This window comes from Chiloscyllium plagiosum, unplaced genomic scaffold (assembly GCF_037043375.1).
Source record: "Chiloscyllium plagiosum isolate Xiang-an unplaced genomic scaffold, Cpla_swu_hap1 HiC_scaffold_3, whole genome shotgun sequence".
NCBI lineage: Eukaryota > Metazoa > Chordata > Chondrichthyes > Orectolobiformes > Hemiscylliidae > Chiloscyllium > Chiloscyllium plagiosum.
Genome location: NW_028270141.1, coordinates 150758110 through 150775788, shown reverse-complemented (window position 1 = coordinate 150775788; position 17679 = coordinate 150758110). Strand labels below are relative to the sequence as shown.

The window sequence follows — 17679 nt, the reverse complement described above, 5'->3', positions numbered from 1 at the left end:
CAGACTGACAGGGACTAAGATCAGGCTGACAGAGAGTGAGATCAGACTGACAGGGACTAAGATCAGACTGACAGAGAGTGAGATCAGACTGACAGGGACTAAGATCAAACTGACAGGGACTAAGTTCAGACTGACAGTGAGTAAGATCTGACTGACAGAGAGTGAGATCAGACTGACAGGGACAAAGATCAGACTGACAGAGAGTGAGATCAGACTGACAGGGACTAAGATCAGACTGACAGAGAGTGAGATCAGACTGACAGAGAGTGAGATCAGACTGACAGGGACTAAGATCAGACTGACAGGGACTAAGTTCAGACTGACAGTGAGTAAGATCTGACTGACAGAGAGTGAGATCAGACTGACAGGGACAAAGATCAGACTGACAGAGAGTGAGATCAGACTGACAGGGACTAAGAACAGACTGACAGAGAGTGAGATCAGACTGACAGTGACTAAGATCAGACTGACAGAGATTGAGATCAGACCGACAGTGACTAAGATCAAACTGACAGAGAGTGAGATCAGTCTGACAGGGATTAAGATCAGACTGACAGAGAGTGAGATCAGACTGACAGGGTCTAAGATCAAACTGACAGAGAGATCAGACTGACAGGGTCTAAGATCAGACTGAGAGAGACTGAGATCAGACTGACAGGGACTAAGATCAGACTGACAGAGATTGAGATCAAACTGACAGAGAGTGAGATCAGACTGACAGGGACTAAGATCAAACTGACAGAGAGTGAGATCAGTCTGACAGGGACTAAGATCAGACTGACAGAGAGTGAGATCAGACTGACAGGGACTAAGATCAGACTGACAGAGATTGAGATCAGACTGACAGGGTCTAAGATCAAACTGACAGAGAGATCAGACTGACAGGGACTAAGATCAAACTGACAGAGAGTGAGATCAGACTGACAGGGACTAAGATCAGACTGACAGACAGTGAGATCAGACTGACAGGGAGTAAGATCAGACTGACAGAGAGTGAGATCAGACTGACAGAGAGTGAAATCAGACTGACAGTGACTAAGATCAGACTGACAGAGAGTAAGATCAGACTGACAGGGACTAAGATCAAACTGACAGAGAGTGAGATCAGACTAACAGTGAGTAAGATCAGACTGACAGAGAGTGAGATCAGACTGAAAGGGACTAAGATCAGACTGACAGAGAGTGAGATCAGACTGACAGTGACTAAGATCAGACTGACAGTGACTGAGATCAGACTGACAGAGAATGAGATCAGACTGACAGGGACTAAGATCAGACTGACAGAGATTGAGATCAGACTGACACGGTCTAAGATCAAACTGACAGAGAGATCAGACTGACAGGGTCTAAGGTCAGACTGAGAGAGACTGAGATCAGACTGACAGGGACTAAGATCAGACTGACAGAGATTGAGATCAAACTGACAGAGAGTGAGATCAGACTGACAGGGACTAAGATCAGACTGACAGAGAGTGAGATCAGACTGACAGGTTCTAAGATCAAATTGACAGAGAGTGAGATCAGTCTGACTGGGACTAAGATCAGACTGACAGAGAGTGAGATCAGACTGACAGGGACTAAGATCAAACTGACAGAGAGTGAGATCAGTCTGACAGGGACTAAGATCAGACTGACAGAGAGTGAGATCAGACTGACAGGGACTAAGATCAGACTGACAGAGATTGAGATCAGACTGACAGGGTCTAAGATCAAACTGACAGAGAGATCAGACTGACAGGGACTAAGATCAAACTGACAGAGAGTGAGATCAGACTGACAGGGACTAAGATCAGACTGACAGAGAGTGAGATCAGACTGACAGAGAGTGAAATCAGACTGACAGGGACTAAGATCAGACTGACAGAGAGTAAGATCAGACTGACAGGGACTAAGATCGGACTGACAGAGCGTGAGATCAGACTGACGGGCAGAGCTCAGACTGACAGAGAGTGAGATCAGACTGACAGGGACTAAGATCAAACTGACAGAGAGTGAGATCAGACTGACAGTGAGTAAGATCAGACTGACAGAGAGTGAGATCAGACTGAAAGGGACTAAGATCAGATTGACAGAGAGTGAGATCAGACTGACAGTGACTAAGATCAGACTGACAGTGACTGAGATCAGACTGACAGAGAATGAGATCAGACTGACAGGGACTAAGATCAGACTGATAGAGAGTGAGATCAGACTGACAGAGAGTGAGATCAGACTGACAGGGACTAAGATCAGACTGACAGAGAGTGAGATCAGACTGACAGGGACTAAGATCAGACTGACAGAGAGTGAGATCAGACTGACAGGGACTAAGATCAAACTGGCAGAGAGTGAGATCAGACTGACAGGGACTAAGATCAGACTGACAGAGAGTGAGATCAGACTGACAGGGACTAAGATCAAACTGACAGAGAGTGAGATCAGACTGACAGGGACTAAGATCAGACTGACAGCGAGTGAGATCAGACTGACTGGAACTAAGATCAGACTGACAGAGATTGAGATCAGACTGACAGGGTCGAAGATCAAACTGACAGAGAGTGAGATCAGGGCTTATGCCCGAAACGTCGATTCTCCTGTTCCCTGGATGCTGCCTGACCTGCTGCACTTTTCCAGCAACGCATTTTCATCTCTGATCTTCAGCATCTGCAGACCTCAGGGTCTAAGATCAGACTGACAGAGAGTGTGATCAGACTGACAGGGACTAAGATCAGACTGACAGAGAGTGAGATCAGACTGACAGGGACTAAGATCAGACTGACAGAGAGTTAGATCAGACTGACAGGGACTAAGATCAAACTGACAGGGACTAAGTTCAGACTGACAGTGAGTAAGATCTGACTGACAGAGAGTGAGATCAGACTGACAGGGACAAAGATCAGACTGACAGAGAGTGAGATCAGACTGACAGGGACTAAGATCAGACTGACAGAGAGTGAGATCAGACTGACAGTGACTAAGATCAGACTGACAGAGATTGAGATCAGACCGACAGTGACTAAGATCAAACTGACAGAGAGTGAGATCAGTCTGACAGGGATTAAGACCAGACTGACAGAGAGTGAGATCAGACTGACAGGGACTAAGATCAGACTGACAGAGGGTGAGATCAGACTGACAGGGACTAAGATCAAACTGACAGGGACTAAGATCAAACTGACAGAGAGTGAGATCAGTCTGACAGGGACTAAGATCAGACTGACAGAGATTGAGATCAGACTGACAGGGTCTAAGATCAAACTGACAGAGAGATCAGACTGACAGGGTCTAAGATCAGACTGAGAGAGACTGAGATCAGACTGACAGGGACTAAGATCAGACTGACAGAGATTGAGATCAAACTGACAGAGAGTGAGATCAGTCTGACAGGGACTAAGATCAGACTGACAGAGAGTGAGATCAGACTGACAGGGACTAAGATCAGACTGACAGAGATTGAGATCAGACTGACAGGGTCTAAGATCAAACTGACAGAGAGATCAGACTGACAGGGACTAAGATCAAACTGACAGAGAGTGAGATCAGACTGACAGGGACTAAGATCAGACTGACAGACAGTGAGATCAGACTGACCGGGAGTAAGATCAGACTGACAGAGAGTGAGATCAGACTGACAGAGAGTGAAATCAGACTGACAGGGACTAAGATCAGACTGACAGAGAGTAAGATCAGACTGACAGGGACTAAGATCGGACTGACAGAGCGTGAGATCAGACTGACGGGCAGAGCTCAGACTGACAGAGAGTGAGATCAGACTGACAGGGACTAAGATCAAACTGACAGAGAGTGAGATCAGACTGACAGTGAGTAAGATCAGACTGACAGAGAGTGAGATCAGACTGAAAGGGACTAAGATCAGACTGACAGAGAGTGAGATCAGACTGACAGTGACTAAGATCAGACTGACAGTGACTGAGATCAGACTGACAGAGAATGAGATCAGACTGACAGGGACTAAGATCAGACTGATAGAGAGTGAGATCAGACTGACAGAGAGTGAGATCAGACTGACAGGGACTAAGATCAGACTGACAGAGAGTGAGATCAGACTGACAGGGACTAAGATCAGACTGACAGAGAGTGAGATCAGACTGACAGGGACTAAGATCAAACTGACAGAGAGTGAGATCAGACTGACAGGGACTAAGATCAGACTGACAGAGAGTGAGATCAGACTGACAGGGACTAAGATCAAACTGACAGAGACTAAGATCAGACTGACAGAGAGTGAGATCAGACTGACTGGGACTAAGATCAGACTGACAGAGATTGAGATCAGACTGACAGGGTCGAAGATCAAACTGACAGAGAGTGAGATCAGGGCTTATGCCCGAAACGTCGATTCTCCTGTTCCCTGGATGCTGCCTGACCTGCTGCACTTTTCCAGCAACGCATTTTCATCTCTGATCTTCAGCATCTGCAGACCTCAGGGTCTGCAGATGCTGAAGATCAGACTCACAGAGAGTGTGATCAGACTGACAGGGAATAAGATCAGACTGACAGAGAGTGAGATCAGACTGACAGGGACTAAGATCAGACTGACAGAGAGTGAGATCAGACTGACAGGGACTAAGATCAAACTGACAGGGACTAAGTTCAGACTGACAGTGAGTAAGATCTGACTGACAGAGAGTGAGATCAGACTGACAGGGACAAAGATCAGACTGACAGAGAGTGAGATCAGACTGACTGGGACTAAGATCAGACTGACAGAGATTGAGATCAGACTGACAGTGACTAAGATCAGACTGACAGAGATTGAGATCAGACCGACAGTGACTAAGATCAAACTGACAGAGAGTGAGATCAGTCTGACAGGGATTAAGATCAGACTGACAGAGAGTGAGATCAGACTGACAGGGACTAAGATCAGACTGACAGAGGGTGAGATCAGACTGACAGGGACTAAGATCAAACTGACAGGGACTAAGATCAAACTGACAGAGAGTGAGATCAGTCTGACAGGGACTAAGATCAGACTGACAGAGATTGAGATCAGACTGACAGGGTCTAAGATCAAACTGACAGAGAGATCAGACTGACAGGGTCTAAGATCAGACTGAGAGAGACTGAGATCAGACTGACAGGGACTAAGATCAGACTGACAGAGATTGAGATCAAACTGACAGAGAGTGAGATCAGACTGACAGGGACTGAGATCAGACTGACAGAGAGTGAGATCAGACTGACAGGTTCTAAGATCAAATTGACAGAGAGTGAGATCAGTCTGACTGGGACTAAGATCAGACTGACAGAGAGTGAGATCAGACTGACAGGGACTAAGATCAAACTGACAGAGAGTGAGATCAGTCTGACAGGGACTAAGATCAGACTGACAGAGAGTGAGATCAGACTGACAGGGACTAAGATCAGACTGACAGAGATTGAGATCAGACTGACAGGGTCTAAGATCAAACTGACAGAGAGATCAGACTGACAGGGACTAAGATCAAACTGACAGAGAGTGAGATCAGACTGACAGGGACTAAGATCAGACTGACAGACAGTGAGATCAGACTGACAGGGAGTAAGATCAGACTGACAGAGAGTGAGATCAGACTGACAGAGAGTGAAATCAGACTGACAGGGACTAAGATCAGACTGAAAGAGAGTAAGATCAGACTGACAGGGACTAAGATCGGACTGACAGAGTGTGAGATCAGACTGACGGGCAGAGCTCAGACTGACAGAGAGGGAGATCAGACTGACAGTGAGTAAGATCAGACTGACAGAGAGTGAGATCAGACTGAAAGGGACTAAGATCAGACTGACAGAGACTGAGATCAGACTGACAGTGACTAAGATCAGACTGACAGTGACTGAGATCAGACTGACAGAGAATGAGATCAGACTGACAGGGACTAAGATCAGACTGATAGAGAGTGAGATCAGACTGACAGAGAGTGAGATCAGACTGACAGGGACTAAGATCAGACTGACAGAGAGTGAGATCAGACTGACAGGGACTAAGATCAGACTGACAGAGAGTGAGATCAGACTGACAGGGACTAAGATCAAACTGACAGAGAGTGAGATCAGACTGACAGGGACTAAGATCAGACTGACAGAGAGTGAGATCAGACTGACAGGGACTAAGATCAAACTGACAGAGAGTGAGATCAGACTGACAGGGACTAAGATCAGACTGACAGAGAGTGAGATCAGACTGACTGGGACTAAGATCAGACTGACAGAGATTGAGATCAGACTGACAGGGTCTAAGATCAAACTGACAGAGAGTGAGATCAGACTGACAGAGAGTGAAATCAGACGGACAGCTAAGTGAGGTCAGACTGACAGGGACTGAGACCAGAGTCACAATGAGTGAGATAAAACTGTCAGGGACTCAGTAGATGTGAACTATATGGACTTCAGTAAGGCATTGGACAAGGTTCCCCATTGGAGGCTGGTTAGCAAGGTTAGATCGCATGGAATACAGGGAGAACTAGCCATTTGGTTACAGAACTGGCTCAAAGGTAGAAGACGGAGGGTTGTTTTTCAGACTGGAGGCCTGTGACCAGTGGAGCGCCACAAGGATCGGTGCTGGGCCCTCTACTTTTTGTCATTTACATAAATGATTTGGATGCGAGCATAAGAGGTACAGTTAGTAAGTTTGCAAATGACACCAAAATTGGTGGTGTCGTGGGCAGCGAAGGGGGTTACCTCAGATTACAACAAGATCTGGACCAGAGGGGCCAATGGGCTGAGAGGTGGCAGATGAAGTTTAATTCAGATAAATGTGAGGGGCTGCATTTTGGGAAAGCAAATCTTAGCAGGACTTATACACTTAATGGTAAGGTCCTAGGGAGTGTTGCTGAACAGAGACCTTGGACTGCAGGTTCATAGCTCCTTGAAAGTGGAGTTGCATGTAGATAGGATAGTGAAGAAGGTGTTTGGTATGCTTTCCTTTATTGGTCAGAGTATTGAGTACAGGAGTTGGGAGGTCATGTTGCGGCTGTACAGGACATTGGTTAGGCCACTGTTGGAATATTGCGTGCAATTCTGGTCTCCTTCCTATCGGAAAGATGTTGTGAAACATGAAAGGGTTCAGAAAAGATTTACAAGGATATTGCCAGGGTTGGAGGATTTGAGCTATAGGGAGAGGCTGAACACGCTGAGGCTGTTTTCCCTGGAGCGTCGGAGGCTGAGGGGTGACCTTATAGAGGTTTACAAAATTATGAGGGGCATGGATAGGGTAAATAGCCAATTTTTTTTTCCTGGGTTCAAGGAGGCCAGAACTAGAGGGCATCGGTTTAGGGTGAGAGGGGAAAGATATAGAAGAGCCCTAAGGGGCAACTTTTTCACGCACAGGGTGGTACGTGTATGGAATGAGCTGCCAGAGGATGTGGTGGAGGCTGGTACAATTGCAACATTTAAGAGGCATTTGGATGGGTATATGAATAGGAAGGGTTTGGAGGGATATGGGCCGGGTACTGGCAGGTGGGACTAGATTGGATTGGGATATCTGGACAGGTTGGAGCGAAGGGTTTGTTTCCATGCTGTACATCTCTATGACTCTATGAATCTATGTGATCAGACTGATAGTGAGTGAGATCAGACTGACAGTGACTGAGATGAGACTGACAGAGTGAGACCAGACTGACAGAGAGTGAGAGCAGACAGACAGGGATAGAGATCAGACTGACAGAGATTGAGGTCAGGCTGACAGTCAGTGAGATCAGGCTGACAGTCAGTGAGATCAGGCTGACGTGCGTGAGATCAGACTGACAGTGAGTGAGACCAGACTGAGAGAGAGTGAGATCAGACTGACAGTGAGTGAGACCAGAATGGCAGACAGTGAGATCAGACTGACAGTGAGATGGATCAGACTGACAGAGAGTGAGATCAGACTGACAGTGAGTGAGATCAGACTGACAGCGAGTGAGATCAGACTGACAGTGAGTGAGATCAGACTGATAGAGAGTGAGAGCAGACTGACAGAGAGTGAGACCAGACTGACAGTGAGTGAGACCAGACTGACAGTGAGTGAGATCAGACTGACAGTGAGTGAGATCAGACTGACAGAGTGAGACCAGACTGACAGTGAGTGAGATCAGACTGACAGTGACTAAGATCAGACTGACAAAGATTGAGATCAGACTGACAGTGAGTGCGACCAGACTGACAGTGAGTGAGGAGAAAGTGAGGTCTGCAGATGCTGGAGATCAGAGCTGAAAATGTGTTGCTGGAAAAGCGCAGCAGGTCAGGCAGCATCCAGGGAACAGGAGAATCGACGTTTCGGGCATAAGCCCTTCTTCAGGAATGAGGAAGGTTTGTCCAGCAGGCTAAGATAAAAGGTAGGGAGGAGGGACTTGGGGGAGGGGCGTCGGAAATGTGATAGGTGGAAAGAGGTCAAGGTGAGGGTGATAGGTCAGACTGGGGTGGGGGCGGAGAGGTCAGGAAGAAGGTTGCAGGTTAGGAAGGCGGTGCTGAATTCGATGGATTTGACTGAGACAAGGTGGGGGGAGGGGAAATGAGGAAACTGGTGAAATCCGAGTTCATCCCTTGTGGTTGGAGGGTTCCTAGGCGGAAGATGAGGCGCTCTTCCTCCAACCGTCGTGTTGTTGTGGTCTGGCGATGGAGGAGTCCAAAGACCTGCATATCCTTGGTGGAGTGGGAGGGGGAGTTGAAGTGTTGAGCCACAGGGTGGTTGGGTTGGATCAGACTGACAAAGAGTGAGATCAGACTGACAGTGAGTGAGACCAGACTGACAGTGAGTGAGACCAGACTGACAGAGAGTGAGACCAGACTGACAGTGAGTGAGATCAGACTGACAGAGAGTGAGATCAGACTGACAGTGAGTGAGATCAGACTGACAGAGAGTGAGACCAGACTGACAGTGAGTGAGACCAGACTGACAGAGAGTGAGATCAGACTGACAGAGAGTGAGATCAGACTGACAGTGAGTGAGATTAGACCGACAGTGAGTGAGTCCAGACTGACAGTGAGTGAGATCAGACTGCCAGTGAGTGAGATCAGACTGACAGTGATTGAGATTAGACCGACAGTGAGTGAGATCAGACTGAGAGAGAGTGAGACCAGACTGACAGTGAGTGAGACCAGACCGACAGTGAGTGAGACCAGACTGACAGTGAGTGAGATCAGACTGACAGTGAGTGAGATCAGACTGACAGAGAGTGAGATCAGGCTGACAGCGAGTGAGATCAGGCTGACAAAGAGTGAGACCAGACCGACAGTGAGTGAGATCAGACTGACAGTGAGTGAGATTAGACCGACAGTGAGTGAGACCAGACTGACAGTGAGTGAGATCAGACTGACAGTGAGTGAGATCAGACTGACAGTGAGTGAGATTAGACCGACAGTGAGTGAGATCAGACTGAGAGAGAGTGAGACCAGACTGACAGTGAGTGAGACCAGACCGACAGTGAGTGAGACCAGACTGACAGTGAGTGAGATCAGACTGACAGTGAGTGAGATCAGACTGACAGTGAGTGAGACCAGACTGACAGTGAGTGAGACCAGACTGACAGAGAGTGAGATCAGGCTGACAGCGAGTGAGATCAGACTGACAGAGTGAGATCAGACTGACAGTGACTAAGATCAGACTGACAGAGAGTGAGATCAGACTGACAGTGACTAAGATCAGACTGACAGTGAGTGAGTCCATACTGACTGTGAGTGAGATCAGACTGACAGTGACTAAGATCAGACTGACAGAGAGTGAGATCAGACTGACAGTGACTAAGATCAGACTGACAGTGAGTGAGTCCATACTGACTGTGAGTGAGATCAGACTGACAGTGAGTGAGACCAGACTGACAGAGAGTGAGATCAGGCTGACAGCGAGTGAGATCAGACTGACAGAGTGAGATCAGACTGACAGTGACTAAGATCAGACTGACAGAGAGTGAGATCAGACTGACAGTGATTAAGATCAGACTGACAGTGAGTGAGTCCATACTGACTGTGAGTGAGATCAGACTGACAGTGAGTGAGACCAGACTGACAGTGAGTGAGATCAGACAGACTGTGACTAAGATCAGACTGACAGAGAGTGAGATCACAGACTGACAGTGAGTGAGACCAGACTGACAGTGAGTGAGATCAGACTGACAGTGAGTGAGATCAGACTGACAGTGAGTGAGACCAGACTGACAGTGAGTGAGACCAGACTGACAGAGAGTGAATTCAGACTGACAGTGAGTGAGATCAGACTGAGAGAGAGTGAGATCAGACTGACAGTGAGTGAGACCAGACTGACAGTGAGTGAGACCAGACTGACAGTGAGTGAGACCAGACTGACAGAGAGTGAGATCAGACTGACAGTGAGTGAGATCAGACTGACTGAGAGTGAGACCAGACTGACAGTGAGTGAGATCAGACTGACAGTGAGTGAGACCAGACTGACAGTGAGTGAGATCAGACTGACAGTGAGTGAGACCAGACTGACAGTGAGTGAGACCAGACTGACAGTGAGTGAGATCAGACTGACAGCGAGTGAGATCAGACTGACAGTGAGTGAGATCAGGCTGACAGCGAGTGAGATCAGACTGACAGTGAGTGATACCAGACTGACAGAGAGTGAGACCAGACTGACAGTGAGTGATACCAGACTGACAGTGAGTGAGATCAGGCTGACAGCGAGTGAGATCAGGCTGACAAAGAGTCAGGTTGACTCAGTCCACAAATAGATGAATCAAGTTGAGGAGATGTCACTAACCGGAAGGTAAATGGAAATTACTTATAAAATACTGCCGGTCTCGCAGTATCTGGGGAGAGAGAGCAGAGTGAATGTTTTAATTGTCACTGCACCCTGTGCTTTCTCTCCTTGGATCTGACCTTACCTGCTGGCTTCCTCCTGCTGTTTCCGTTTCGGATTCCCAACTTTCGCTGTTGTTGGTTTTTAAATTGACAGCAAGTGAATCCGGAATGGGAACTGGACCTTCGATTCTCCCCAGATCGCTCTCCCTCTCTCTCTGACGATCTGTCTGTCTCTCTCTCTCTGATTCTCGGGAAAGGGAAATGTTCAGAACGTGAAGTGCCCAGCTTGAATCATTGGAAAATGAGGACGTAGTGTTTTACTGACCTTTCCTGTGAGCTCCAGGATCGAGCTGCAGACTCTGAGGCACTGATTCCTGTACTCATTCCCAGCGACAGGTAATGCCAGCCAGCATGGGCACACAGTGTGAAATCCTCCCACAGTCTCTCCCACAGTCACAGATTCCCCACAGTCTCTCCCACAGTTACAGAGTCCCCACAGTCTCTCCCACAGTTACACAGTCCCCACAGTCTTTCCCACAGTTACAGAGTCCCCACAGTCTCTCCCACAGTTACAGAGTGCCCACAATCTCTCCCACAGTTACAGAGTCCCCACAGTCTCTCCCACAGTTACACAGTCCCCACAGTCTTTCCCACAGTTACAGAGTCCCCACAGTCTCTCCCACAGTTACAGAGTGCCCACAATCTCTCCCACAGTTACAGAGTCCCCACAGTCTCTCCCACAGTTACACAGTCCCCACAGTCTCTCCCAAGTCACAGATTCCCCACAGTCTCTCCCACAGTTACAGAGTCCCCACAGTCTCTCCCACAGTTACACAGTCCCCACAGTCTCTCCCACAGTTACACAGTCCCCACAGTCTCTCCCACAGTTACAGAGTCCCCACAGTCTCTCCCACAGTTACACAGTCCCCACAGTTTCTCCCACAGTTACACAGTCCCCACAGTCTCTCCCACAGTTACACAGTCCCCACAGTCTCTCCCACAGTTACAGAGTCCCACAGTCTCTCCCACAGTTACACAGTCCCCACAGTCTCTCCCACAGTTACACAGTCCCCACAGTCTCTCCCACAGTTACACAGTCCCCACAGTCTCTCCCACAGTTACACAGTCCCCACAGTCTCTCCCACAGTTACAGAGTCCCCACAGTCTCTCCCACAGTTACAGAGTCCCCACAGTCTCTCCCACAGTTACAGAGTCCCCACAGTCTCTCCCACAGTTACAGTGTCCTCACAGTCTCTCCCACAGTTACAGAGTCCCCACAGTCTCTCCCACAGTTACAGAGTCCCCACTGTCTCTCCCACAGTTACAGAGTCCCCACAGTCTCTCCCACAGTTACAGTGTCCTCACAGTCTCTCCCACAGTTACAGAGTCCCCACTGTCTCTCCCACAGTTACAGTGTCCTCACAGTCTCTCCCACAGTTACACAGTCCCCACTGTCTCTCCCACAGTTACAGAGTCCCCACTGTCTCTCCCACAGTTAGTGTCCCCACAGTCTCTCCCACAGTTACAGTGTCCTCACAGTCTCTCCCACAGTTACAGAGTCCCCACTGTCTCTCCTACTGTTACAGTGTCCTCACAGTCTCTCACACAGTTACACAGTCCCCACTGTCTCTCCCACAGTTACAGAGTCCCCACAGTCTCTCCCACAGTTACAGAGTCCCCACAGTCTCTCCCACAGTTACAGAGTCCACACTGTCTCTCCCACAGTTACAGAGTCCCCACAGTCTCTCCCACAGTTACAGTGTCCTCACAGTCTCTCCCACAGTTACAGAGTCCCCACTGTCTCTCCCACAGTTACAGTGTCCTCACAGTCTCTCCCACAGTTACAGAGTCCCCACTGTCTCTCCCACAGTTACAGAGTCCCCACTGTCTCTCCCACAGTTACAGAGTCCCCACTGTCTCTCCCACAGTTAGTGTCCCCACAGTCTCTCCCACAGTTACAGTGTCCTCACAGTCTCTCCCACAGTTACAGAGTCCCCACTGTCTCTCCTACTGTTACAGTGTCCTCACAGTCTCTCACACAGTTACACAGTCCCCACTGTCTCTCCCACAGTTACAGAGTCCCCACAGTCTCTCACACAGTTACACAGTCCCCACAGTCTCTCCCACAGTTACACAGTCCCCACAGTCTCTCCCACAGTTACAGAGTCCCCACAGTCTCTCCCACAGTTACACAGTCCCCACAGTTTCTCCCACAGTTACACAGTCCCCACAGTCTCTCCCACAGTTACACAGTCCCCACAGTCTCTCCCACAGTTACACAGTCCCCACAGTCTCTCCCACAGTTACAGAGTCCCCACTGTCTCTCCCACAGTTACAGAGTCCCCACAATCTCTCCCACAGTTACAGAGTCCCCACAGTCTCTCCCACAGTTACAGAGTCCCCACAGTCTCTCCCACAGTTACAGAGTCCCCACAGTCTCTCCCACAGTTACAGTGTCCTCACAGTCTCTCCCACAGTTACAGAGTCCCCACAGTCTCTCCCACAGTTACAGAGTCCCCACTGTCTCTCCCACAGTTACAGAGTCCCCACAGTCTCTCCCACAGTTACAGAGTCCCCACAGTCTCTCCCACAGTTACAGAGTCCCCACAGTCTCTCCCACAGTTACAGAGTCCCCACTGTCTCTCCCACAGTTACAGAGTCCCCACAGTCTCTCCCACAGTTACAGAGTCCCCACAGTCTCTCCCACAGTTACAGAGTCCCCACTGTCTCTCCCACAGTTACAGAGTCCCCACTGTCTCTCCCACAGTTACAGAGTCCCCACTGTCTCTCCCACAGTTACAGTGTCCCCACAGTCTGTCCCACAGTTACAGTGTCCTCACAGTCTCTCCCACAGTTACAGAGTCCCCACTGTCTCTCCCACTGTTACAGTGTCCTCACAGTCTCTCACACAGTTACACAGTCCCCACTGTCTCTCCCACAGTTACAGAGTCCCCACAGTCTCTCCCACAGTTACAGAGTCCCCACAGTCTCTCCCACAGTTACACAGTCCCCACAGTCTCTCCCACAGTTACAGAGTCCCCACAGTCTCTCCCACAGTTACACAGTCCCCATAGTCTCTCCCACAGTTACAGAGTCCTCACAGTCTCTCCCACAGTTACAGAGTCCTCACAGTCTCTCCCACAGTTACAGAGTCCCCACAGTCTCTCCCACAGTTACACAGTCCCCACAGTCTCACCCACAGTTACAGAGTCCCCACTGTCTCTCCCACAGTTACAGAGTCCCCACAGTCTCTCCCACAGTTACAGAGTCCCCACAGTCTCTCCCACAGTTACACAGTCCCCACTGTCTCTCCCACAGTTACAGTGTCCCCACAGTTTCTCCCACAGTTACAGAGTCCCCACAGTCTCTCCCACTGTTACAGAGTCCCCACAGTCTCTCCCACAGTTACAGAGTCCCCACAATCTCTCCCACAGTTACAGAGTCCCCACAATCTCTCCCACAGTTACAGAGTCCCCACAGTCTCTCCCACAGTTACACAGTCCCCACTGTCTCTCCCACAGTTACAGACTCCCCACAGTCTCTCCCACAGTTACAGAGTGCCCACAATCTCTCCCACAGTTACAGAGTCCCCACAGTCTCTCCCACAGTTACACAGTCCCCACTGTCTCTCCCACAGTTACAGAGTCCCCACTGTCTCTCCCACAGTTACAGACTCCCCACAGTCTCTCCCACAGTTACAGAGTCCCCACAGTCTCTCCCACAGTTACAGAGTCCCCACAGTCTCTCCCACAGTTACAGAGTCCCCACAGTCTCTCCCACAGTTACAGAGTCCCCACAGTCTCTCCCACAGTTACAGAGTCCCCACAGTCTCTCCCACAGTTACACAGTCCCCACAGTCTCTCCCACAGTTACAGAGTCCCCACAGTCTCTCCCACAGTTACAGACTCCCCACAGTCTCTCCCACAGTTACAGAGTCCCCACAGTCTCTCCCACAGTTACAGAGTCCCCACAGTCTCTCCCACAGTTACAGAGTCCCCACAGTCTCTCCCACAGTTACACAGTCCCCACTGTCTCTCCCACAGTTACAGACTCCTCACAGTCTCTCCCACAGTTACAGTGTCCCCACAGTCTCTCCCACAGTTACACAGTCCCCACTGTCTCTCCCACAGTTACAGACTCCTCACAGTCTCTCCCACAGTTACAGAGTCCCCACAGTCTCTCCCACAGTTACACAGTCCCCACAGTCTCTCACACAGTTACAGAGTCCCCACAGTCTCTCCCACAGTTACACAGTCCCCACTGTCTCTCCCACAGTTACAGACTCCTCACAGTCTCTCCCACAGTTACAGAGTCCCCACAGTCTCTCCCACAGTTACACAGTCCCCACAGTCTCTCCCACAGTTACACAGTCCCCACAGTCTCTCACACAGTTACAGTGTCCCCACAGTCTCTCCCACAGTTACAGTGTCCCCACAGTCTCTCCCACAGTTACAGAGGCCCCACTGTCTCTCCCACTGTTACAGTGTCCCCACAGTCTCTCCCACAGTTACAGTGTCCCCACAGTCTCTCCCACAGTTACAGAGTCCCCACAGTCTCTCCCACAGTTACAGACTCCCCACAGTCTCTCCCACAGTTACAGAGTCCCCACTGTCTCTCCCACAGTTACAGAGTCCCCACTGTCTCTCCCACAGTTACAGAGTCCCCACAGTCTCTCCCACAGTTACAGAGTCCCCACAGTCTCTCCCACAGTTACAGACTCCCCACAGTCTCTCCCACAGTTACAGAGTCCCCACTGTCTCTCCCACAGTTACAGACTCCCCACTGTCTCTCCCACAGTTACAGAGTGCCCACAGTCTCTCCCACAGTTACAGAGTGCCCACAGTCTCTCCCACAGTTACAGTGTCCCCACGCAAACAGACCCTTTGCTCTAACTCGTGCATGCCAACCTGATATCCTAACCTAATCTCGTCCCGTGTGCCAACACTTGGCCCATATCCCTGTAAACCCTTGCTATTCACATACCCATCCAGATGCCTTTTAAATGCTGTAAATTTACCAGCGTCCACTACATCCTCTGGCAGCTTGTTCCACACGCGTACAACCCTTTGCGTGAAAAAGCTGCCCTTAGGTCTCTTTTATATCTTTCCCCTCTCACCGTAGCCTATTCCCTCTAGTTCTAGACTTTCTCTATTTATCCTATCTATGCCCCCCCATGATTTTATCAACCTCTAAAAGGTCACTCCTCAGCCTCCGACACTCCAGGGAAAACAGCCCCAGCCTATTCAGCCTCTCCTTATAGCTCAATTCCTCCAACTCTGGCAAAATCCTTGTAAATCTCTTCTGAACCTTTTCAGGTTTCACAACATCCTTACAATATGAAGGTGAGCAGAATTGCTCGCAATATTGCAACGATCCTGTACAGCCACAACATGGCCTCCCAACTCCTGTACTCAACAGTCTGACCAATAAAGGAAAGTATACCAAAAACCCCCTTCACTGGGACTCTACTTTCAAGGGACTATGAATCTGCACCCCCCCCGCCCCACCCAGATCTCCCACATACCTGATGAAGGGCTTATGTCTGAGACATCGACTCTCCTCCTCAGATGCTGCCTGACTGGCTGTGCTTTTCTAGCATCACACTTTCTGACTCTGATCTCCAGCATCTGCAGCCCTCACTATGTGTCAATCCCTCCAACACAGTCCCTCCTACATGCAAAGTCATTCCTATAAAATGGAGTCCCAGCTACTACAGTTCCAGAGTCCCACGTACAGCCACTCTCCTACAGTCACAATCCTGATTCCCAATTCCCTTCCACAGTCAGACTTCCTGTCACATGCCTGGAACCCTTGCTGTGCCTTCACAGTCAGACTTCTGCCAAAGTCCGAGTCCCTCCCACACCAGGCTGAATGCCTGACACTGACTTCCCACCACAGTCAGACTGAGCTCCCAACACAGCCAAGCAAACAGTCTGAACCCCTCCTGCAGTGAGTCCCAGCCCTCTCACCATCAGACTGAGCTCCCCACCACTGTCAAACAGATAGTCTGAACCTCTAACAAAATGGTCAGATTGAGGAGCCCTACCACATTCAGACTAAAACCCTGGTCAGGCAGTCTTACAGCGATAAGGTGGGGACCAAGTTTGGGTGGGTTGCTCTTCGGACATTTGGTGTGTGACTCGATGGGCCAAATGTCCCATTTCATACGGTAGAGATTCTATATACAAACTCTAGACCTTTACACCTCCCTCACAGAAAGTCAAAAACACAGAAAGAGTATCTCTTTTCAACAGACTTACAATGACCCACCCTCACAGAGACCACCCAACAGAATAGGCCCCCTCACACAGACTAGACCCTCCCACACAGACTGGACCCTCCCACACAGACTAGACCCTCCCACACAGACTAGGCTTTTCTACACAGACTAGTTCCCTTCCAAACTGACAGAGACCATCCCACACAGACTAGACCCTCCCACACAGACTAGACCCTCTTACACAGACTAGACCCTCCCACACAGACTAGACCCTCTCACACAGACTAGACCCTCCCAAACAGACTAGACCCTCTCACACAGATTAGACCCTCCCACACAGACTAGACCCTCTCACACAGACTAGACCCTCCCAAACAGACTAGACCCTCCCACACAGACTAGACCCTCCCACACAGACTGGACCCTCCCACACAGACTAGACCCTCTCACACCGACTAGACCCTCCCACACAGACTAGACCCTCCCACACAGACTAGACCCTCCCACACAGACTAGACCCTCCCACACAGACTAGGCTTTTCTACACAGACTAGTTCCCTTCCAAACTGACAGAGACCATCCCACACAGACAGTGCCCCCTACACAGACAGACAGACCTCCCACACAGTCCTGGGAAGTTATGAACAAAGAGCAGGAAGAGGCCATTTGGCCCCTCGAGCCCATTCTGCTATTCAGGGGGATCATGGCTGACCTGATGGTGACCTTACCTCCATCTCCAT

The 17679-nt window shown here is 49.6% G+C and overlaps 1 protein-coding gene across 1 annotated transcript in view; it reads right to left on the bottom strand.

Moving 5' to 3' along the window:
* Positions 1–17679, bottom strand: part of LOC122546976 (toll-like receptor 5) — a 41985-nt gene extending 24306 nt beyond the window's left edge. The window contains 1 exon segment of the mRNA XM_087976808.1: positions 17668–17679. Within this exon segment, the coding sequence (XP_087832934.1) occupies positions 17668–17679 (12 nt within the window).